Source organism: Falco peregrinus, chromosome 13 (assembly GCF_023634155.1).
Source record: "Falco peregrinus isolate bFalPer1 chromosome 13, bFalPer1.pri, whole genome shotgun sequence".
NCBI lineage: Eukaryota > Metazoa > Chordata > Aves > Falconiformes > Falconidae > Falco > Falco peregrinus.
Genome location: NC_073733.1, coordinates 1,239,490 through 1,260,524, shown reverse-complemented (window position 1 = coordinate 1,260,524; position 21,035 = coordinate 1,239,490). Strand labels below are relative to the sequence as shown.

The 21,035-nt window shown below is 58.0% G+C and overlaps 2 protein-coding genes across 4 annotated transcripts; one reads left to right on the top strand and one right to left on the bottom strand.

The window, feature by feature from the left end:
• Positions 1 to 354: 354 nt before the first annotated feature.
• On the bottom strand, positions 355 to 11,235 carry LOC101910580 (protein eva-1 homolog C-like). Of its 2 annotated transcripts, XM_027785772.2 has the most exons (8): positions 9,106 to 11,235; positions 5,846 to 6,045; positions 3,544 to 3,667; positions 3,175 to 3,327; positions 2,865 to 3,008; positions 2,640 to 2,711; positions 2,206 to 2,295; positions 355 to 1,503 (listed from the first exon to the last, which is right to left on the bottom strand). In XM_027785772.2, the coding sequence occupies exons 1-8, from the start codon at positions 9,185 to 9,187 to the stop codon at positions 1,118 to 1,120; spliced, it is 1,251 nt and encodes a 416-aa protein (XP_027641573.1). In that variant the 5' UTR covers positions 9,188 to 11,235; the 3' UTR covers positions 355 to 1,117. The 2 variants fall into 2 exon arrangements, with proteins under 2 accessions (XP_027641573.1, XP_013154062.1); XM_013298608.3 differs by lacking the exon at positions 2,206 to 2,295.
• Positions 11,236 to 11,459: 224 nt separating this feature from the next.
• Positions 11,460 to 20,808, top strand: CLIC2 (chloride intracellular channel 2). Of its 2 annotated transcripts, none has more exons than XM_005236773.4 (6): positions 11,460 to 11,653; positions 16,521 to 16,630; positions 17,089 to 17,214; positions 18,267 to 18,373; positions 18,798 to 18,979; positions 19,147 to 20,808. In XM_005236773.4, exons 1-6 carry the CDS (start codon positions 11,597 to 11,599, stop codon positions 19,306 to 19,308), a joined length of 744 nt encoding a protein of 247 aa, XP_005236830.1. In that variant the 5' UTR covers positions 11,460 to 11,596; the 3' UTR covers positions 19,309 to 20,808. The 2 variants fall into 2 exon arrangements, with proteins under 2 accessions (XP_005236830.1, XP_055673820.1); XM_055817845.1 differs by having other exon boundaries at positions 18,267 to 18,382.
• The last annotated feature ends 227 nt before the right edge of the window (positions 20,809 to 21,035 follow it).

Genomic DNA, 21,035 nt, shown 5'->3' with positions numbered 1-21,035 from the left:
AGCAGCCCCTAGAGCTGGCCCGGCTCCCTGCTACGGTGGGGCTGCTGAGAAGCCCCTCTGCATGGCATCTGGGAATCACTCCAGGATTGCTTACCAGACAGCCTTAGGCTCAAGAGAAGCAAGGGCAGGGAAGGATTGTTCATGGGATCCACATGGACTGCTTTTCCCCCCTTTCCCTTCCTCAGGCTAAAACCTTACCCTTTCCCATGCTAAAACAGGCCCAACTTGTTTCTCCCCGTGGCCCAGTGCCAGAAGCACCAGTGGGAGTCAAGGCACTGATCCACACGGGGAAGGCTGAGCTTTGCTGCTTCCATTTTCCTCCCTTTTCACTATTAATGACAGTGGTCAGGTAAGGACATTGTGTATATGAGCTGTTGCATTTATTTACTGGAAAAGCCCCAGCAAGTTAACCCCAGGGCTCTTGGGTCAGTGAGGGAAGCATGAAGGAAAGCACAGAGCAACTCAGAGTGACAGAGCTCCTGAATGCCCGCAGGGAGGTGAGAGCCAGCGCTGTGCCAAGATGCTGGCTGCCCCAGCCCTGGGGTGCAGCTCCCGTGGGGGTACCAGGGCTGCAAGGCATGTGGTGTGGTAGGGCTGTGCTGGGTGATGCTCACAGCACTTTCCCACCCGCTCCGCCTGCAGCCTCCCCACATCCTGGCCATTTCTGCATCTCCACTGCTGGCACACTGCAGTGTACTGGGGGGTGTTTGCAGCACCAGGGTGGAAGCCTGAGAAGAAACAGGAGCAAGCAGCCTGGAAAGGCTCAGGGCGGGCTCAGTGGGGCCGAGCAGAGTTAAGTACTAGAGCCAGTCGATGCCAGCTGAGAATGGGGAGGTTAGCTCAGGGTTAGCGGCGTGACTATGGCAAAGGAGCCAGTGGCTCCACAAACCATCCCATATCCCCTCAACACACCCAGGGGCTGTGCCTTACCCTAGGGTTAGAGGTTTCCAAGCTGGTGGAGCCAGCTGGTGGGTTGATGGCCACACTGGGGTTGTTGTGGCCCTGCTGCCACTCAGGATGCTCGCTCACCCCGAGGAGCCCAAACTCTTGTGTCTCTGCTGTTGGATGCTACTTAGCCTCCACGTCCTGCTGCTCTCCAGCCATTTTCTTCCAGTTCTTATTTGGTGGCTGATTTGATCTTGTGGATGGCATATGGGCTTGACTCCTTGGGCATCCAGATCTCCTCCCCGGCACAGCCCTGGTGCTCCACTGCTCCCTCCATGGCCGCTGTCAGCTCTGGGCTGAAGATGCTGTCAGTGGCCCGGTAGGTGCGGGTGAGGTGGCGAAAGGAGGAGTCTGAGGAGCTGTCATCAGGAAGGTCTTCGTCCTGCTCATCCCGCAGCTTGGTTCTGCTCAGCTCCAAGCTGCTCTCCAGCTCTGGGTCTTTGAGAGCCTCCCCCACCTCCTGGAGGAAGGTTGTTTTGGGGCTGATGATGCACAGCAGGACCATGAGGCCTCCTGAGACCCCGCAAAGAAAGTAGAGGCCAACTTTCTCTGGGATGCCTGGGGGGCAAAGAGCAAAGAGAGACATCAGGGTACAAACCACCTCTGTGCAGTACCAGTGCCTGGAAAACCCCCTCTGCCCAGCACGTAGGAGGAAGAGGAGGGGAGCAAGGGCGCCCTCAGCATCCAGGCTGCAGAGGCAGGACAGACCCTGCCCCAGGGATGATGGAAGCATCACCCAGAGCCTCATCAGTACCCACCAGTGTCCTGAAATGCCCCTTTCCCCCTAGGAAATCATCCCTTTGGGATGTGAGGTAGGCAGGGCAGGGGGAGGAATCATCTATCCAGAGAGTAATTTCCCCTATCATGGGAAGTTTTTGCCCACAGAGTGGTGCTCTCCATTCGTGCCCCTGCAGGCAGGGCAGGAAAGAAGAAGACCCAGTGGGTGACTCAGCCCCTTGGAGAAGGAAGGTCCGGTCCATAGGCAGGACTCCAGCAACATTGGGACCACTGATGCTACGGCGTCTCAGGGCTCATTCAACCACTGAGCTCCCACCCTACATGTCTTGTCCCTCAAACCCAGCACGGGTGCTTGGTGCCCTTCTCCCTTACATGCCGGCCGACCCTGCTGGAGGCGTCTGGGGTCTGGCTGCCTCTGAGCCAAGCCCTGGGCTGAGCAGGAGGCATCACAGGACCCAAGCCACCCTCCCAAGCCTGTTTTGCTTCCCTGGGTGCTGCGTGAGAGCTGGTGAGGGCACATACCCCAAAGGTGGGCAAAAGCTGCCAGAGAGCTAGTAAAAATCATCCGGTCTTCCCGGAGCCTGGAGAACCTGGGCCCTTTGTACCAGCCACCTGCAGCAAACAAGGGGATGCGGGCTGAGGCGTGAGGTGCTCCCCAGCACCCCGCTGCCTGCCTGCCTGCCCCTGTCTGCCTCCTTCCCTGTGCCACACTCCCTCCTTCCTGCGCAAGCACTCCTCTGCCTTCGGGGATGCTCCCCTGTGGGTCCTCCTCTCCCCTGCTCCCTGCAGACCACATCTCTCCAGCCCCTCAGACACGGGCACCGACCAATGGGTGGCTTCAGCCACAGGACAGCAATGCTGGGATGGAGCTGCAGGGCTTGTGCCAGCAGTGGGTATCACAGATGCAGACAGGCCATGGAAGGGGTGGTTTTGGCATAGCCTGCCCCCAGTATTACCATGCATGTAGTCCGAAAGCAGGAAGGGGTCTGAGGTGTCAGGGCCCACCTCCTCCAGCAGCTGCTTGGGCACTGCAAGGAGAGCACACACTGAGCATCACCACCCCACTCCTCCCCAGCAGCCTCCCCAGGGAGCCCCGCGCCCCTGCCTGCATGGCACAGAGTGGGCAGAGCGGGGGCTCAGCCAGTGGCCCTCGTGTCCTCAGCTCTGCGGGTGGCTCTCACCACATGTGTAGGAGACTCGCAGCTGTTTCTTCATGCCAGGGAGGCACGGATCCCCAAAGGTAGCCTGGTCAGCAGCCACAGTGCAGTTCCCCTTGCGGTGGCACTTCTTGGAGACCCTCCTCAGGGCGTCTGGAGCCAAGCACTCTGCAAAGACATGTGGCATGGACCTGCAGGCAGACCTGTCTGCCCCTGCCTGCTGGGCACCAGCTAGCTAGGGCCAAAGGGCACAGGTGCAGCTCGATGGCATACTTGTTCCACACTCTCTGCATGGTTTCTGGCCCCATTTCTGGCCCAAACTATTCTGGCATACCTATATGGGGTCCCCCAGTGTTCAGGGAATCACACTCTGGTTTGCCCCTGAGGAATCGTCCATAATTTGCAGAATAAATCGCCAGGATGGATTTTGGTCGGCACTGCAGCCTCAGCTTGTCATTCTCGCACACAGTCTTGACCCGATGGTTCCCTGGGGAGTGACACTGCAGAGCGTCCCAATGCATCCAGAATCACCTGCAGCCCCCTCCTCCCTTAGCCCAGCCAAGGGTCTGAGATCTGCCAAGGGCAGGGCTGGAGGAGGGCTGCAAGATACAGGAGCAGCTTGGTTCCCCTCTCTGTCCTTTTCTGAGCAGCTGAGGCAGGGAAAGAGCCCACACAGCGCTGCCCAGACCCCACACCACCTCACCTGGCCGGCACTTGTAGGAAGCGATGAGGTACTTGTGTGTCCCAGGGCACGGGTCCGGGCCAAAGACTTGGCTGTGCACCAAGAACTGGCACCACTGCTGGTCCTGGCACTCAGCCAGCAGCTTCTGGAGAGGAAAGCACGGCAGATGTGAAGATGTGTGAGGAGTCCTGAGTGTGTTCTCACCTTCTCTTCCGCGGTACCATCACCAGACTGAGGGAGATGTACTCTAACCCCGCAGAGGTGCTGCTCATGCCCTGCGCCTCTCCGCAGTCACCCTGCTTCACGTGTCAGTTCCTGAATCGGTTCCTCCCCTGCACCCACACGGAGCTGTGGCAGGTCTGCCAGTACCTGTGCTGGCACTCAGCCACGCCACACGTCTGCAGCACCCGTGCAGGCGTGCACACTGACACGGCTCCGCGCAGCACCCGTGCGGGCGTGCACACTGACACGGCTCCGCGCAACACCCGTGCGGGCGTGCACACTGACACGGCTCCGCGCAGCACCCGTGCGGCCGTGCACACTGACACGGCTCCGCGCAGCACCCGTGCGGCCGTGCACACTGACACGGCTCCGTGCAGCACCCGTGCGGGCGCAGCCGCAGCGCGGCTCGGTGCGCTCAGGCCCCCGCCAGCCGGCTCCGTGCAGTGCCCACGCGCGGCCACAAGGTGGGGACGAGGGCTCACACCACCGGGCCGCCCGGGCAGCGTCCCCGCGGGGACCGGGGCGGCCTCTGCCGCTGCCGCCGCCCGCCACCCAGCCAAGCCTGCGGCTCCGGCCGGGCCCCCCGCGCAGCCTGGGCCGGAGCCGGCCCTGGGGCTGGGGCTGCCGGCCGCCAGCGCGCCCCGGGGTGCTGGGCACGCTGCAAGCCCCATCAGCAGGCAGCCTGCGTCCGAGCAGCGGCTGCCGGCGGCTCGGCGGGGGGGGGGCGGGGCGGGGCCGTGGCTTGTTCCCGAACCCCGCTGCTACCGCTCTGGGAAACTGCCCTGCGACTTGGGCCCTGGGATCCCACCACCTGAGATGATGGAGCCCCTTTTCATCTCTCCTTCCTCTCCTCTGTCCCTGTCCCCCCCAGCCCGGGACTTAGCCTCCTCTTGGTCTTCACTGGCTGCCAGAAGTTCAATTTAAGGAGGAAATGTAATTAATTCCTCTCTCTGGGGTTTGCCTAAGCAGAGCTGACCTGCAGCAGCAGCCTTGCTTTCTGCTCTCCAGACGTCCCTTCTCCAACGGCAGCCTCCAGGCAGTGGGGAACCCAGTCCTATTCGACCACAGTCCCACAGCAGGAGTGGCTCCATCTCGCTGCAAACCTGAGCCACACAAATCCTCCTCACAGACCCATCCTTCAGTCTCTGCATCTGTGCTGGACCATATTCTCCGTCCTGTGCTTGACACACAAGCTCTGGGAACCCTGACTGTGTTTGCAGGGTGGTTTGTGGGGCTGGCTTGGCGCCATGCCAGCAGTCTGGCTCAATGCTTGCAGAGCTCTGGGGATGTGTGGGATGCTGGGAGGGGATATGCAGCTGGACCAGGACCAAACAGCAAAGCCTCATGAGCTTCCAGAGCAAGGAACTGCCCCTCAGCTCTTGTTCCTCTTCTCCGGCTCCATGTTCCCCTTCCCTACAGCCGGCTACAAGCAGCTGGGTTTGCTGTGGTTTTGCCCCAACCCTAGCAAGGAGCTGGAATAGAAAAGTAGCACAGGAAAATATGCGCCCATCGAGGGACCCTCCTGCCAGCCCCCACTACATGTTCTGGCTGCCCTGGGTTTTTCAGAGCCCTGTGACTCCTTTCATTAATCTGCTGCTTGGGAGCTACCAGCATGGATGGGTGCTTCTGGCTGGGGAAGAGCCAAGCTCTGTGCTAAGCCCAGGGGATGCATCTGCAGAGCTGAGTGCAGCACCCCAGCATCCCTTGTAGGACCCTGTGCCACTTCCCAAGCCTGGCACCCTGGCTGCTGCAACAACCGTCTCCTGGCACCCAGCCCCAGCTGCAAGGGCTTCCTGCGAGCCTGCTGCATCCTGCAGGATTACTCAAAAAAACAGCTCAAGATGCAGCAGTGCCTCCTTCCAGGCTCCTCTAGCAGGGCTGCCCCACCCTGGGACCCACGCCAGAAGGTCTCATCCTCCCTCGTCTAGCAAATACGCTCCAGAAAAAAGACCCCAAGGGTGAATCTCAATGCTGATGGCTGCAGCCTCCCCCAGGGCACAGGAAGGCTGCAGTGTCTGCAGCCACCCAGGCCAAGCAGGCAGCCCGGTGACCTGGGGAAGGAGGGGTGTGCCTCCTGGTCGCTTGGGACCCCTGCCCTTACCAGGTGGGCCGTGGTGGACGTGCACTCCGTGCTCTCCTGGGAGGCATTGCCAGGACTGGGGCAGAGGTTGGGGCTGGGCACACGACGCCCATAGAAAGCACCAAGGATGCTGATGGTGGTCTTGTGAGGGCAGACGATGAGGAGCTGCTCCCCGTCACAGGTGTGGGCAGTATGGTTCCTCAGCACCTTGCGCAGGTACCCTGGAAGGGGACAGCATGGCAGGCATTGGCCAGAGGAGACACTGGGACCATGGTGGTGGTGGTTCTTGGGCTCCCAACAGCTGGTAGCAGTGAGGATGTCCTGGGCTGGGCACTTATGGGGTGAACAGGATCAGAATGGGGCTGCGGCAGAGAAGGTGGGCTTGCAGTAAATCTTATACCCAGTGTTGCAGCCAAGAGGCTGGAAAGCAGCATGGAGTAGCTGAGCTGGTTAGCAAATGGAACTGAAAGCTGGAGGTAGGATGACAGGTCAGAAGAAACACATACAGAAGAATCCCATGAGGGGTTTAGAGAAAATGAGGCTTGTTATGGAGACATGGGGAAAAGAGAGCAAGGGTGAGCCAGAGATGATCACTGGCTTTGGAGGAGGATGTAGTCTGTCACATGGTTCCGAGCCATGAGCTGGAGGAGAGAAGGGTCCAGTGACTGCTGCAAGCTCCCATGGTTGGCTGGGTCAGTGGGAGAGCCAATGGATGAGCATGAACCACCAAGTCATCATCTGAGCCCAGCTGACCCTGGGTCTCTCTGTGGGAGAAGCCCAGTGCATCAGTGTGAGCCATTCCCAGCCCATGGCCTTTCTGATGGGCACTGGCCCTTCTCTCCCTGATTTCCTGGCACAGGGTAATTCTCTTTTAATCCTGCTGAGTTTGTGTCCCAAACTACTTACCCTGTTGTTTTCCCTACAAGGAACAGTCAGGTGGGGCTGTCCTGCCCAGCCTTTAAGAGGGTTTATCATAGAGCTATCATCTCTGGCTGGTATTAGCTGTGCTGGATGCTGGGTGAGTGAGGAAGCCGTTTTAATAAAATCTCTGCAAGCTTCCAGGGGTGCTCTGAGCAGGCACTGGCTGCTGGAGGAGGCTGAGGAAGCAGGAAAAGCTGACAAAAAATGAAGCGTAGGGCCCTGGACAGAGGAGTTTCCCTCAGGCCTTTGAATTAAACAAAAGCAAAGGGGAAGCAAGATTTTGAGGCTGGGAGGTGGGGACAGGCAGGACCCTGGGCTGCTGGGTGGCTCACAGACCTCAATCCCCAGCTGTGGCATCCCTGGAGGGACTGGCACCCCAGCCCCAGGCCAGTGCTGGGGTTTGAGGCAGGACACACCCCCTGTACCCCAGCCCCCAGTGTGTCAAACTCCCCCAAAACAATACAAGAAGATGGGAGTGCCAGCTCTGAGCCCCGTGCTTGTCCCTCCGTGCCTCTGCAAACTGGTGCCAGGCTCAGCTGCACAAAGGGCGCCTTTCACCTTCCCTGCTGCCACTAACCCTTTGGCATCTGTGGCTAGCATCCCTTCCTGGGAGAAGTCAGAGGATATGGCAGGGAGCTGCCCCTGCTCAGAGTTAATCCTTACCTTGAACATGGGCAGCTGTTAGTATTTCTCTTTTTGAAAATGGGATGAGCTAGTGGGAGGGCCACAGCCCTTTGCAAGCAAGCCCTTGCTTGCTCTTCAGTGCACTGGATGAGAGAGGGAAGGAGAGGCAGAGGAGGGTGGATGGAAGCAGGCAAGCTGTTTTAGTCAGGTCAAAGCTCCAGCGAAATGCAAAGATGCTCCTTGGAGGTCACAGAGATGGATCAGCCCCCTGGGGTGCAGTGCCTGCAAAGAGGGGGGCAGAACAAGCCCCATCCTGCCCCTCTCCTCTGGTTGCCCCATATCACTGGATGCTGGGGGCCGTGAGGGGCACAGGACCCTGCCCAGGCTGCTGGCCCTCACCTCCTTCCTCTCCAGGCCTGTGGCAGCAGCTAGGCTCTTGTGCAGGCTCCAGAGCTGCCCAGGGTTGACTGCTGGCGTTGACTCCAAACCCACCTGCCCATCCCTAAGAGGGCTGGCAGTGGGGCTGCCCAAACCCCCTGCTGCTGGGCCAGCCCTGGGCACAGTGAGCTGAGCCAGATCCTGGGGGTGGTGGGGGATGTGGGGAAGAAATAGGGGAAAAAATATTTTTCCCCAAATCCAGCCTGCCTTGCAGCAGACACCCTCCTCTGCTGCCATGCTGGCTGCAGCACTGGCAGTTTTTATTTTATAACTGAGGCTCAAGCAGCGCCACAGGGACAGAGGTTTCTCCATCACTCCATTTTGGGGCAGGGAGCAGTTGTGAAGATTTTTTTTGGGGGGTGAAACCATAGCAAGGAGGCTGCAGGCAGATTTTGCAAGTGGTTTTCGTCGCCTGCTGGTGCTGCTGACTCAGTCCCTGATGTTGTGGTTGTGCTGTTAGCTCTGCCCAGATGAAATCACATCCTTTCCACCACAGCCCGCCCTGCTGCGCTTGGCAGCATCATGCCAGGCTCTCACACTGCCCAAGCCCAGCAAAAGCAGAGAGGAAGGTGTGCATGGCTGTTTCTAGACAATCCCTCAGGGGAGGGAATGGCAGCCCCCAGGCACTCAGCCTGCCTGCACTCATTCTGGGTGTCCCAGGCACTGGGGCACAAGGGATTGTGAATTTCTGCCTTGGCTACATCTATAAGACTCACTGGTGCTGCCTGCAGAGAGAGGATCTGGCCCTTACTGTGCCTTGGGGCAGTGTGGCCTGCAGCCCCCTCTACTCACACACAGGTGGCTCTGGCTGGGGACCACAGCTGCCGGCTCTGGCCAGGGACTCAGTACAGCTTCAGCTCATCTCTTCCCTCACCTTCTCAGAGCAGCAAAGGCTTGCAGGGGAGCCCTGGGTGTGCCAGGAGCCTTCAGCTCCACACATGCCCCAGCACTGAGGACATGAGCATCATGGCCGGGGGGTCTCAGGAAAGCTCGGAGGCTGTCTTAAGATTCGTTTTTTTGCATTTCTGCCTCCAAACTGCCCAAGGGAGCCCAGCAGCAGCACAGGGAGCTGCTCCCTTGCTCACACTGGGGCTGTGGGACATGCACAGGGTGTTTTCAGATAACAGCCCTGCCATGGGGATAAAAAATATCCCAGTTTTTTTGGCAACCTCCCTCTGGCCTGCACTGCTTTGTCCATATACATGCAAATACCCCACCAACCAGCTGTCACTTTGCCCTTCCCTCACACCGGCACTGTCCCCAGCATCCCTTTCCACCCTGACTGCGCCCCGACTCACCAGAGAGCTCCGGGCTGGCCTCCAGTCCCACAGCTAGGCAGAGGAGGACCAGAGCTGCTGCTGGCCCTACCAGAGTGACCATGGTGCATCTGCTGCTGGCTCTGCTGTGTCCTACCAGGCAGCCTCTGCTGGCCCAGTCCTCGGCAGTGGCTGGCGCTGGGGCTGGCAGCGTGCGGGGACAATGGCTCACTTCTCTGCTCTGCCAAAGCACCGGGGCTGGGCAGGCGCCTGTGTACCCGCTCTTTGTCTGCTGCCCAGGGCTAGGGGCTGCTCTGGACAGCTGGGACACTCTCAGCACAGGGACACCTCCCACGGGGAGGGAGGGGCGTGTTTCCAAAGGCGCTCTGTGGTGGGTGAGTGGGTGCCATGCCTTGGCATCACTGTTGCCGGTGGAGAAACCGGCAGCTGTTCCTCCCGAGCAAAGGGTCTTGGCAAGCTTTCCAGTGTGCTCCCTGCTTTCTCACAGACGTGGTGAGGCAGACATCCAGATACACATGTACCATAATCTCCATCTCAGCAAATGTCCGGCCATTCACCATTTGAAGAGGAAGGGAAGGGCTGCCTGTGTGGCCTCCCAAGGTGCCTGTTCCTGCAGAAAAGGCAAACGCCCTCCCCACATGGAACACTGCAGGCAGGGACCTCATTGCTGCTGCTATTCTTCCCCTGCAGCCTCCACAAGACCAGATACTGGGGACTCTGACATCTGGCAAGGAGAGCACTGTGCCATTCTTGTCCCCCCCACCCCGCAGGAGTTAAAACCCTGCCCACTATTTCAGCTGGCAGCTGGGAGGGAAATGCAATGGGCAGGAGCTGCTCAATCTGGCAGTGCTAGGAGCCGGCCCGGCTCCCTGCAGGCTCCTGCATCACCCTGGCAGCACACATCACCCAGGGGTCTGCAGTGGGAGCTGGGGGGAGGGAGCAAGATGGGCACCAAGCTGAGGGTGCTGCTGTGGCCCTGCTTGGCACTTGCAATGCTATTAATTCATCCCTCTTGCTTAGGAGAACATCAGGCAGAGTTTCCTGTCCCACCAGGTGGAGTTTTAAGTTCTCCAAAAGCTTTGATGGGGCAGAAATAAAAATGCTCTCCAGCCCCTCCTGTGCAGTCACCAGTGTAAGCACCACTCCAGGCTGTGCAGCAGGACGCAGGAAAAACATCTCCCTTGGGGAGACTCCTCTGGGAGCTTGCAAAATCATTTCCCAGCCTTAGGGTGGATGCTTTCTTATCAGGGTTTGATTATTTTCAGGAAAGTCTGGGCCTACCTGAGCTGGTGTGGGGGTGTGTGTGGGGGGATAGCTGGGTAGGGTGGGGGTGTGTGTGTGCACGCGTACTGAGTCAAACAATCAGGATCCCCATTTTGTGAAAAGCTCTGTACCAGCTACAGGGTCCCAAGGTGCAAGACGGGACTTGCCCAAGAGAAAAGTTAAGACTGTTAGGTGCTGGGAAGCCATCTCTGCTTGGACAGCAGCCAGGATGATCTGACAGCGACTGTTTCCCTCCCATCCTGGGGAGAAAAGCAAGCTGGTCGTCCTTCCTGTGAAACGACCCAAATTCCAGGAATGGGGCCCTGCCAGGGATCAGCCCTGCAGACATCCCTTCCCATCATGGTGCCATGCATGACCCCAGCTGGGCTGCTGCCAGCAGCACTCTGGGGTTCCCCTGCTGTACTCCAACACGCTCCAGCCTCTTTGCTTTCCTTGCTTGGCCATTTCACAATCCTTCATGCCCAAGGTCTGCACCCTGGCAGTGCATGGCTGGCTGCAAAGAGCCAGTGGCAGGTGGCCAGGCTGCCTCGCTTGGCTTCCCTGAACCCTCGCCCTGCTCAGCCCTGGCTCCTGCAGCGAGGGGTGTTCAGGGGAGCCCACCTGGGGGGACCCCTGGGGGTGGTGGGCAGGGAGAGGAGCTGTATCCTCCCTGCTGCCAGCTGCCCATCCTGATGCAGCAGTAGGAGGTGGGAAGGCAGTGCGAAGGTCAGCTCGGTTCACCCCAAAGGGTGACACAAGAAGTGGTGAGCCCTGGGGCACCAGCGCCTGGGTGTAAGTGTGGGAGGGTAGCGAAGGGGCCAGAAGACCAGACCCGAGCAGCACAAGGAGTGGCAGGCCAGATGCTTCCCCTGCAAAACCCCCCGGCTCCCAGCTGTGAGGTGACAGCAGGAGGCCACCAGCCCAGTGCTCAGAGGCACCAGTGCCGTGCCTGGGCTGGTGCGATAGACTGACTTGAAGGGGACCCGTAAACACGTCCAGATAGACCCGTGCTGAGTCACGGCTGGGAGGCCCCGCAGCTTCCCCCTCCCCTCCGGGAGGTCCTGGCGCGCACCCCATTGCTCCTCCCTGCTTCAAAAGGAAGGAAAGGGCAAGCCCCAGCCCTCCGAAAACGCAGCCGAGGTGCCTGAGCTGCCAGCCGTCTCAAAGCGCCCCCCATTCAAGCTCCGCAAAGGACTCACCAACTCACCACAGCAGTGGGTGGCCAGCGGTTCCTCCCCACACCGCCGGGATGGAGAGTCGGCAGCACAGCACCACCAAGGAGCCTGAGATTGAGCTGTTTGTGAAGGTGGGTCTCGGCAAGGGGGCAGTTGTTCTTCGGCAGTTCCCTGCAGGCTCATCCTCACCAGGCTCCAGCTGGGCACAGATGGTGGAAATTCATGGGTGTCTTCATGTTTCGGGAGGCTGGAGATGGATGGGTACTGACTTTGGGATCGCTTGCCATAACGGGTGGCTAAGTGCGTGTCCAGAGGAGGGGACCAGGTGCGGGGTGGCGCGGGGACTGATGGGGTGTCACACCATGGGACGTCTAGGATGCTGGTGTCCTAGAAGATGCCCTGGTCTCATGGTGGTTGTGTACCCCGGGCGAATGGTGCTGCTGGAAGCTGGTGTAACAAAGGACCAGGCACACACGCGTCTCTTGAAACTCAGATAAGACAAGCCCCAGCCTGGGCGCAGCAAGCAGGAAGGCTGAAAGCAGCCACTTCAGCTTCTCCTGCAAGCCAGGGTTGCGAAACAGAGTGCGAATGGCTTGGGGAGCCGGCGTGGGTGCCCACATGTGGGTGGGATGGGGTGACTTCACAGAGCACCCCGGGGGGATTATTCACTAGAAATGGTGGGGTTTCCCCTCTCCCCTGTTAAGCAATTTTCTTAACACTTCCTCTGGAACATTTTACCACTAGAGTTCAAAATACCTGCAGCAGACATGCGGGTTGACATGAGGAGCCAGAGCTGGTGGCTGATAATTGTGTGTGCCAGCAGGGCACTGGGACATGCTGTCAAGTGACAGTGGCTGGGGTGAGTGATGCCTCCCTGTGCCACCACATCAGGGTTTTAAGGGTGGTTTCCCTGTAGCTGCTCAGTTCTATGGGCTTCGCTCCTCTTCTCCTCGGGCAGCTCAGTGCCCAAAAGGACTGCAGTGCCTGGCCAGAGGCACCAGCTTCCCTGGCACAAGCAGCGGGCAGTGCTGGGCGCTGCTTTGCTTGGGTTGTGGTTGGATATACATGTTAGAAAGGATTAGCTGAGCCTTCATGGAAGGAACCTCCCCCATTTCACTTGCCAAAACTGTGGCCATGGTGGTGCCTGGCAGGCACTGAGCTCAGCTGAGACAAATCCAGAGTGTCTTTTCTTGGTGAAAGTAATTCAGATCTTGAATTCCCTTCTTATCACCGCTTTTTCCCCAGAATGGCTGAGGAGAAGAGGAAAACGATACATGAGGCGACTGCAAAGGTGGTAGCATGTTCAAGGGGATTTTCAGAGGGAAGGGAAACAGAAACCAAAGCAGCAGTGTCGTCATGACTTCCCCTATACCTTAATTTAGCGCGAAAAAACCCTTCTGGCTTGTCTTTTAACAGACAAATTGATGCTATACCTCCTCCTCCTCCTGCCATTGAGGACCCAGTTTTACCAAAGTCACAGCAGCTGCTGGCTGCAGACAGGCACCCTCCCACGCCATTGGCATCTCCCAGCTCTCCTGGGCCGGGGTCTGCCCTAAGATGTGGATGCCAGTGCAGCCCACAACAACTGTAAATCACAGGGAAGCAAGTGTGCCTGCAAATGCCTACTGGCATGCTGCCCCTGCCCAGCTTCCACTTTGGCAAACGCTGAACTTAACTCGGTGAGGATGGGGAGGGTACGAAGCAGCTCCTGCATTGCTTTGAATTTGGGGCAGGTGGTCCTGCCATGGTCTCACCCTGCCATGGTCCCACTGAGACTGTCATCTCACCGTCTGGGAGGCCCTCCCTGTCCAAGAGGAGCCTCTGCCCCTCAGCCTCACAAGACATTTAGCCACCCCCAAAGCTGCTTCCCAGCTTTTTGGGTGGCTATAGGAACCATGGGCAGGTCCTGGTGGGTGCTGAACACTTAGGAGTGCCCTAAGCATGCAGAGCTGCTTCCTCCTCTTGCCACATTTCATGCTGTTTCACTGAGGGGGAAACCACAGGAGCTGCTAAGTAACTTTGGGGTTTTAATGCCTTGTGAGGCCTCAGAGGACTGAGGCTAAAAACCTGCACCTCCCTGGAGATGCTGTGCTAGCCCACACTGGGTTTATCCATTATCTGGAGGGAAGAAGAGTGAGGAAAGTCAGTCTAGGGGGGCTGTCAGCTCTGCACCCCCTGCCCTGGTCCCTGCTGCAGCGTGGGGAGACGCTCTTTCCACAGAAGGAAGAGAAAGGCTTCCCTGCTGTGCTGCTTGGCTTTTGCTGGGGAGGGTGGATATGTGGCTACAAGTCTCCGCTGCACTCCCCCAGCTCCCGAAGGGCTCTCCCCACAGCTAGGTGGGTGCCAGCAGGGCACTCCCCTGGCAGCGCCGGAGTGCTGGTAGAGCTTCCCTCCACTTCCTCCAGATAATTTGGCTCTGAGCATCCTAGGATGGGCCTGGTTTAATTTTTTTCCCCCTTGCAGAGGCCACCCTGATTTTCCTTTCACTCTGGCCCAAAATTCCCCACCTCTCCACTTCTAAAAGACAAGGGGGAAAACCAGCCTGAGCTGCTTAGAGGCTGGAGCTACAAGACACGCACAGAGAAGCCTGAAGCAGACAAGCGCAGCCTGAGCCCAGCACAGCCCCAGTGAAGGACATCCACCCGACTGTCCCCTCCAACACCACCACTGCCCCTCATGAGACTCCGCCAGAGCCACTCACTGCCTTGGCTCAACACCACAGCTCCTGTGGGGCCAACAAGATAAATTGCAATTAATCTCCCTTGATCCTTGCGCTAAGTGAGGAAAGCAAAGGGGAGTGCAGTCGGCTGGCTGCCCTCTGCTGCCACCAGTGAGGGCCATCTCAGGAGAGCAGAGAGGAAAGCATGGGTCTTTATGCTGGGCAGCCACAAAAACACATTTTGAGCTGTTGCTGTTGGAGATGCTCCAAAGGATGACATTAAGTTTAGCTTGTAGGTGCCAGCAACAATGGGTAAGGGAAGGGGAGCAGAGATGCCCTGCTCTCCTGCCAACGGGTAGCCCTTGCCGCTGATCTGTGACTCACTCCTGCAGCTCCCTCGCAGGATGTCCGATACACACAGAGAAGCCTTATTTGTTATAAGCTGACATGGGACACTCCTGAGCAGCAGCTACCCAGGAGCATTTCTTATTAATAGCCAGCAAAAAACCTCATGTGTGAATTCAGCTTCACTTCTGAGTATATCTCACAGAATCAATACGTTTCTCAGTTCCCATTTCCTTTCTCAGGAGCATCATCTCATGACAGCTGAGAACAGGAAATAATTGTTAAAAGTAATTTTATTCCTCTGGCAGGACTAAAAGGTGTTGGCAAGGGGAAAAGCAGACCATCACCTCCAGCTGACCACTCAGAGCATCGGGGTTTTGTTTTAATCAATTTACCATCTCCCTTAGGGTGAGTTTGAGGCTGATGTATCTCTCCTGGAGAAGCTGAGCACTCCAGAGCCCACAGGTTCCTGGGCACCTGTAGATACAGACAGGTGGCTTGTAGCACTTACCTCCAGCCCAGGAGAGCCAGGCACAGGTCTCTGCATCTTCTGCTAATGAAGCATCCTCAGCCATCCTGTCTTTAGGGCCCCAGCAAGGTGTGATCTCTGGAGACAGCTCCACCTGCCCACCCTGGATGTTACTGCCACTACTTAACTACTGCACCACCAGACTCTCCCAAATCTCATCCTCCTCCTCCTTAGCCTCTGGACTTCAGCTTGCCAGCTGGCATCAAAGCTTAGCACAAAGCCAGGGGGCACGAGCCATCCCACCAGGGCTCATGTGCTGACACAAGCTGCCCTGTGGAAGCAGCACCCCTCTGTGAAGGAGCTGGTGTGAGCCATGCTGCTCCTCCCTGCAGTGGCAGGATTGCCTCGTGCACCAGAGGACCATAGTTCACGCGCAGCTGAGGAACCAGTTAATTGTCTTAAATAAGTTGAGTTTCCTGTGAGCCATTTTACCTCTCATACCAGGGTGCAACTTCCCCCTTTGAGCCACATCTGTGCCAGTCCTCATGCACTGGGGCAAACCTGTCCTGTTCCTCTTGACCAGACTCCTTTAAAGGAGTTTCAGTCCTTTTTGCAAAGGCTATTTTCAGCTGCTGCATAGCAAGGAAAATCACTCCACTTGCTGCTGCTTTCCCTTGGGATTGCTGCATGGGCATCATCTGGGTGAGACCCTGATGTGGGAGCCCTGGTGGGCCTGAGGCAGGTTGTCCAAGCTCCTTGCTTTCCCATGTCCCTACTGCTGTTTGACCCCATCCTGGTGACAGAACCTCCCCTTAGTGTTGACATGCTGCGGCTGTGTCCATGCAGAGAGGTTGAAAGGGACTGTCGGCACATGATTGAAACTTTAGGAGCTGACACGTGGCTTTGTGCCCCACTGATGCTGGGTGGGATGCCACCACGAATCCACATCTGCACAGCCCTCCCACCCCCAGCCCCTGCTCCCTGAGGCTGAGGAGGCTGCTTGGGTGGTTCTTGGCCATTATCAGCCCCGGGAAGTCATGCTTGGGTTCATTAAATGCAGGCAGATACTAACAGTACACGAAAACAAACCGCTCTTTTCCTGGCAAACATGAGCACATTTCCCTTCTCACCACCCTCTCCAGCCTGGCCTTCCAGCCAAGCAGACCCTCCCTTCCTCCACATCTATCAGCAATAACCCTCCACCTCCTTCCCCTGCCTCCTTCTCCTGTTCCTTCTGGCTTGATCTCAGATTTCTGGGAAGGATCTGACCCTGGGCATCCTGAGCATGCTCTCTGATGCTTTCCGGTGGCAGCAGGGCCATGGCTCAGGGAGGGGATCCTACAGCCTAGCTCCTGGTGCCAGGAGGGGCTCCCTGCAGCATGCAGTGCTGGGATGCTGGGCCAAGCCCCCTATGTGCCTTCCTCCTGAGACCAGCTCTGGTGGCTCTCCACCTCCCAGGCATCCCATCTGGGCGGGGTGGGCTCAGTCAACAAGTTAAATGCATGTTTCTCTGCTTTCCTGGCAGGCTGGTCTGGATGGAGAAAACATTGGAAACTGCCCCTTCTGCCAGCGCCTCTTCATGGTGCTGTGGCTCAAAGGGGTCAAGTTCAATGTCACCACAGTGGACATGACCAGGTGAGATGGCACTACAGCCCAGCTTTGTGCCAGCAGTGGGGTGAGACACCCCTGGCACAGCCTTCCCCATCAGCACTTTCCTCCCTCGTGGCCACGCTGCAGTCAGTGTGCCACTGGGAGAGGGATGGGGTGACAGCCCCTGCCTGCACACTGCCCATCACACTGTGGGGTGCAGGGGGTGAGCCAGCAGACTCCAGCCACACGCCAACACAGGCATGCGACAGGGACCCGCTGTCCTGCTGGATGCGGTTATGAGACTGAGGCCCCACAGGGCAGACTGGGAGGCTGAGGGGGCATTTCTCAGCCCCTCCCAAACCCACAAAAGTGCGTAAGTGGGGGTGCTCCCAGGCCTGTGCCCCCTCCTACACACCCGCCTCAGCCTTGTCCATTTGCCCTGGGGAGGCTGGCAGATGCAGACAGGCTGCAGGCTCTGACCCCACTTACTTTCTCTACTCTAGGAAACCTGAAGAATTGAAAGATTTAGCGCCGGGCACCAACCCACCCTTCTTGCTGTTCAACAAGGAACTGAAAACAGACTTCATTAAGATTGAGGAGTTCCTGGAGCAGACCCTGGGCCCACCCACGTAATTGCAAGCTTGCTCCTTTCCCCATTCACCGGTCAGGCACGCCACAGCATTGCATAGTGCTTGGCAGATTGGGAAACCAAGGCAGGGTGCTGGGAGGTGCCAGAGACCAGCTCAGGGAGGGGGCTGATTCCCCACCCAGCACCCTGAGCCATGCTTTGCAGGGCCAGGGGTTGCAATGCTGAGGGGCTGCGTCCCCCAGGGAAGGTGGCAGGTTGGGCTGCAAGGGGACTGGGATGGGTTAGAATGGAAAACAGTGGGAGGAAATGCACTGGTCTCTTGGCACAGGCAGAGCTGGCGGGAAGAGGGAGAACACAGGGAGGTCCCTGCAGGCACAGGGACCCTGAGAGCTGGTGGTTTTGCAGCTGGCTGTGGCAGTTGGTGTTGAGGTGGTGGTGGTGGGAATGTGAAGCCCCCATTGCCCGTGCATATCTGGTATGCTCAGCTAAGAAAAAGCAAATGCCCTTGCTTGAATGCAATGGCGCAGCTGGCCAAAAGGGCTGCTGGGGGAGCTGGGGGGTGGTACCCCCTGAGCTTATGCAGGGCCCTGCCTGCAGCTCACCAAGCCAGCCCGTGCTGTGGCGACAAGCCCTCCCACCAGTGCGAAAGAGGAAGCTTCAAATGCATTTGTCATCTGCCGCCTCGGACATGTCTGCCCTTGCAGTGCGCCCTGCATCAGCAAACAAAAGACTGTTCCTGAGGAAGTCACGGGAGCTTCTGGCTTCCCTGGACCCCTCCCGTGCCAATGCATGTCCTCTGGGCTGGGTCAGAGCTGTCTGCAGGCAGAGCTCTGCTCCGGGGCTCTGCTGCTACCAGTGTCCTCCAAACTGTGGAGTTTCTGCCCTGTGATTGTTCCCCCTAGCAAACGCCCAAGATAATGCAGCTCTCAGGGTGGCAGCTGTAGTAATTTAAAGCATCATCATTGTCCCACAACCTTCATCCTCCAGTACCAGCCCTGGGCACTATGGCCCAGGAGATAATGCAGCTGACGACCACGCAGCTGAATCTCTGCTTCCATCCTTGCCTGCACTGATGTAAGTGTCTCTTTAAAGGTATCCACACCTGAGCCCCAAGTACAAGGAGTCCTTTGACGTGGGGAGTGACATCTTTGCCAAGTTCTCGGCGTACATCAAGAACCCACGCAAGGAAGCAAATATCAGTAAGAAATGTGGCTGGGGGCTGCAGGGCTGTGATCTGCCATGCTGCTGTGGTGGGGAGAGATGCTTTTGTCTGTGGGCAGATCCTGTGACCGTGTTAGGGCTTCTGCTGCTGTCCCCACCAAAGCCTCCTCGGCAAGTGGAGGAGCGGGAAGGAAAGGTGAAAGCAGTCCAGTGCTCCAGGAGGCTAACAGCCCCTTGTGCAGGTGCTGGGGAGAGGGGTCCTGGAGGGGAGCGTGGGGTGATGCTGCTGGCATCCCCTGGGAGCAGAGGCTCTGGCCAGGGTCCTGTGCTGTACGTGACCGGTGTAGCCCTTAGGGCTTTGTCCCTGTATGCAAAGCCTGGGAGAGTCTGAACCAACCTGGCACAGCCCTGCTGGGAGCCCAGGGCACCAGGCTAGTTGCACTTGTTTCCCTGCCCACCCAGACTTCGAGAAGGCCCTGCTGCGGGAGTTTCAGCGGCTGGATGTCTACTTAAACACTCCCCTCCCCGAGGAGATTGACCAGGACAGCATGGAGGACATCACTGTCTCCAAGAGGAAATTCCTGGACGGAGACCATCTGACATTGGCTGATTGCAACCTCCTGCCCAAACTGCATATCATCAAGGTAATGGCACTGGCTCCCAGGGCCAAGGTGCGGACCCACTCCAAGAGGGGATGACAGGGTGGGGTAATGTGAACAGGGGCCTGGGGGTCTTGTATTCATCCCCCCCCAAGCCAGAGAGTGAATATTCTGTGGTCCAGCAAGTCTCAGCCTCCTCCTTTTCTCTCTAGATTGCAGCCAAAAAGTACCGTGACTTCGAGATCCCAGCGGACATGACGGGCGTCTGGCGCTACCTCAACAATGCCTACGCCTGTGATGAGTTCAGCCACACATGTCCCGCAGATGAGGAGATAGAGCACACCTACTCCAGTGTCTCCAGGAAGATGACCTAACGCCACTGTGGGGTGCACCAGCGGCACTGCCCCTGGCCGAGCCCTCCACCTCCACAGTCCTGACACAACCAAACCCTGGCTGAAGGAGGGACTGGAGGGGGTTTATGGCATGGCTACCCTTTGCCTTTCAGAAATAGCGCCTTGCTTCACAGCTCCCTGCTGCTCTCTCCTCCTTCTCCTCCTCCACTGGCTGGCTGCAGCCCCCCTCCACCATCAGTGCTGACCGCACATATGGATGGGTTCCTGCATGGCTGCAGTGGCAACCGCATCCCTACTTCCCAGAAATGGGTCTCACAGCCTGTGACCACGTGCCACAGGAAAAGCAGAGCACTAGCCTTCCACAGCGGCACTTTGGTGGAAGAGATGAGACCTCACTCCAAGATGGCTGGGCCAGCCCTGCCTCTGCATCGGCTGTTGGAGCTGCTGTGCTCTGCCAGCCCTGCGCGGTCCCAGCCATCCCGTGCATTTGGGAAGAGTCATCCCAGGATCCCAGTGCATCACCTGGGCTGGAGCTGTCTGAATTTGCCTGGTCGCCCTTCTGCACAGCACCCTGCAGCCTGCATTTGGGCAAGCCCTCTCTTCCACCAAGGCATCCAGGCTCCAGCTGAAGACACCGAAAGGCTCTGTCCCCAGTAGTTTGTCACAGTGACAAGTTGCTCTCACTGCCAGAGAGTTGCTATGTGCATCTATCTCCCTGTTAGGACATGGGGGCAGGTGCCTGGCATGAAAAGTACCAGGACCTGCTGTGGGAGGGAAAAAGGGATGCAGGGTCTTGCAAAGGGCTGAGGATGGAGGGCTGAGAATCAGGGCATCCCTCCCATGTGCGCCAGCACCCAGGGCCATGTGCTGCTGGCTGCAAGGTCTCATGTGGCTCCTGTGAGGTACTAAATCTCTCCCTGCCTTGTTGGACATCACAGGAGATGGAGCCATGGGCAGCTGTAGCTCCACCACTCCCTTCCCGGTCCACACAAACACTTCAGGTGCCTGACTGGGAGACAGAAGCACGGGGTAGGACATCTGCTGGTTTCCACACCGCAATACTGGGCAGCCTAAGCGAGCAGGCAAAAGCTGCTTTGCAAAGCGCTTTGTCTGTAGGAAATATGTGGGCAGGTTTAGTGCTCCCTGGCTCAGCATTGTGCCTTTCCAATGTTGCTGATGCAAGAGGAGTCAAAGCTGCTCTGCACAGCCATGACATCCCATCCTCCTCCATCCAATACCCCCAGTTCCCCCAAGGGCTCCTGGTAGAGCATGTGAACTCAACCAGCCCCGTGGGCAAAAAAATACTGTACAGTGAGTGTGGTGGGTCCTGCCAGGACACGGTGACAGCAGACCCCCCCCCCTCCAGCCCTCACTGCCATTTCCCTCTGCACTAAAAGGTGTGTCCTTGCAAGCCTGTATCTGATAGCACTGGGTTTGGGGACTGGTTTTGTTATTAATGGGTTTTGGTTTGTTTGGGTTTTTTTTAAACTAAAACCAGCAATAAACTATATTGTAATATGCCTTGCTTTTGTACTGTCAGTGCACGGGCCAAGGCCACTGGGCATGGAGAGTGCTGCAAGGGGTAGAGAGGGCTCCTCTGCAGTGGAAAACCTTTTGAGATTTAGCTTAAGTGGAGCAGTAGCCCCCAGTCTCTGCTGCCCTGGATCACTGGAATGCATGTGGCAGCTCCTGTTCTGCCCGCAGGAGAGATGCCCCCTCCCTGAGGCACATGCACTGTGATCTGCCCA

Excerpts from the sequence above, each read along its gene's own strand:
- LOC101910580 (XM_027785772.2), bottom strand. The coding sequence starts at position 9,187 with ATGGTCACTCTGGTAGGGCCAGCAGCAGCTCTGGTCCTCCTCTGCCTA. Across the intron at positions 3,668-5,845 it reads CGTCCACCACGGCCCACCTG|AAGCTGCTGGCTGAGTGCCA; the intron begins GTAAGGGCAGGG and ends TTTCCTCTCCAG. Across the intron at positions 2,712-2,864 it reads GCGAGTCTCCTACACATGTG|TGCCCAAGCAGCTGCTGGAG; the intron begins GTGAGAGCCACC and ends CTCTCCTTGCAG.
- CLIC2 (XM_055817845.1), top strand. The coding sequence starts at position 11,597 with ATGGAGAGTCGGCAGCACAGCACCACCAAGGAGCCTGAGATTGAGCTG. Across the intron at positions 17,215-18,266 it reads CAGACCCTGGGCCCACCCAC|GTATCCACACCTGAGCCCCA; the intron begins GTAATTGCAAGC and ends GTCTCTTTAAAG. Across the intron at positions 18,383-18,797 it reads AGCAAATATCAGTAAGAAAT|ACTTCGAGAAGGCCCTGCTG; the intron begins GTGGCTGGGGGC and ends CTGCCCACCCAG.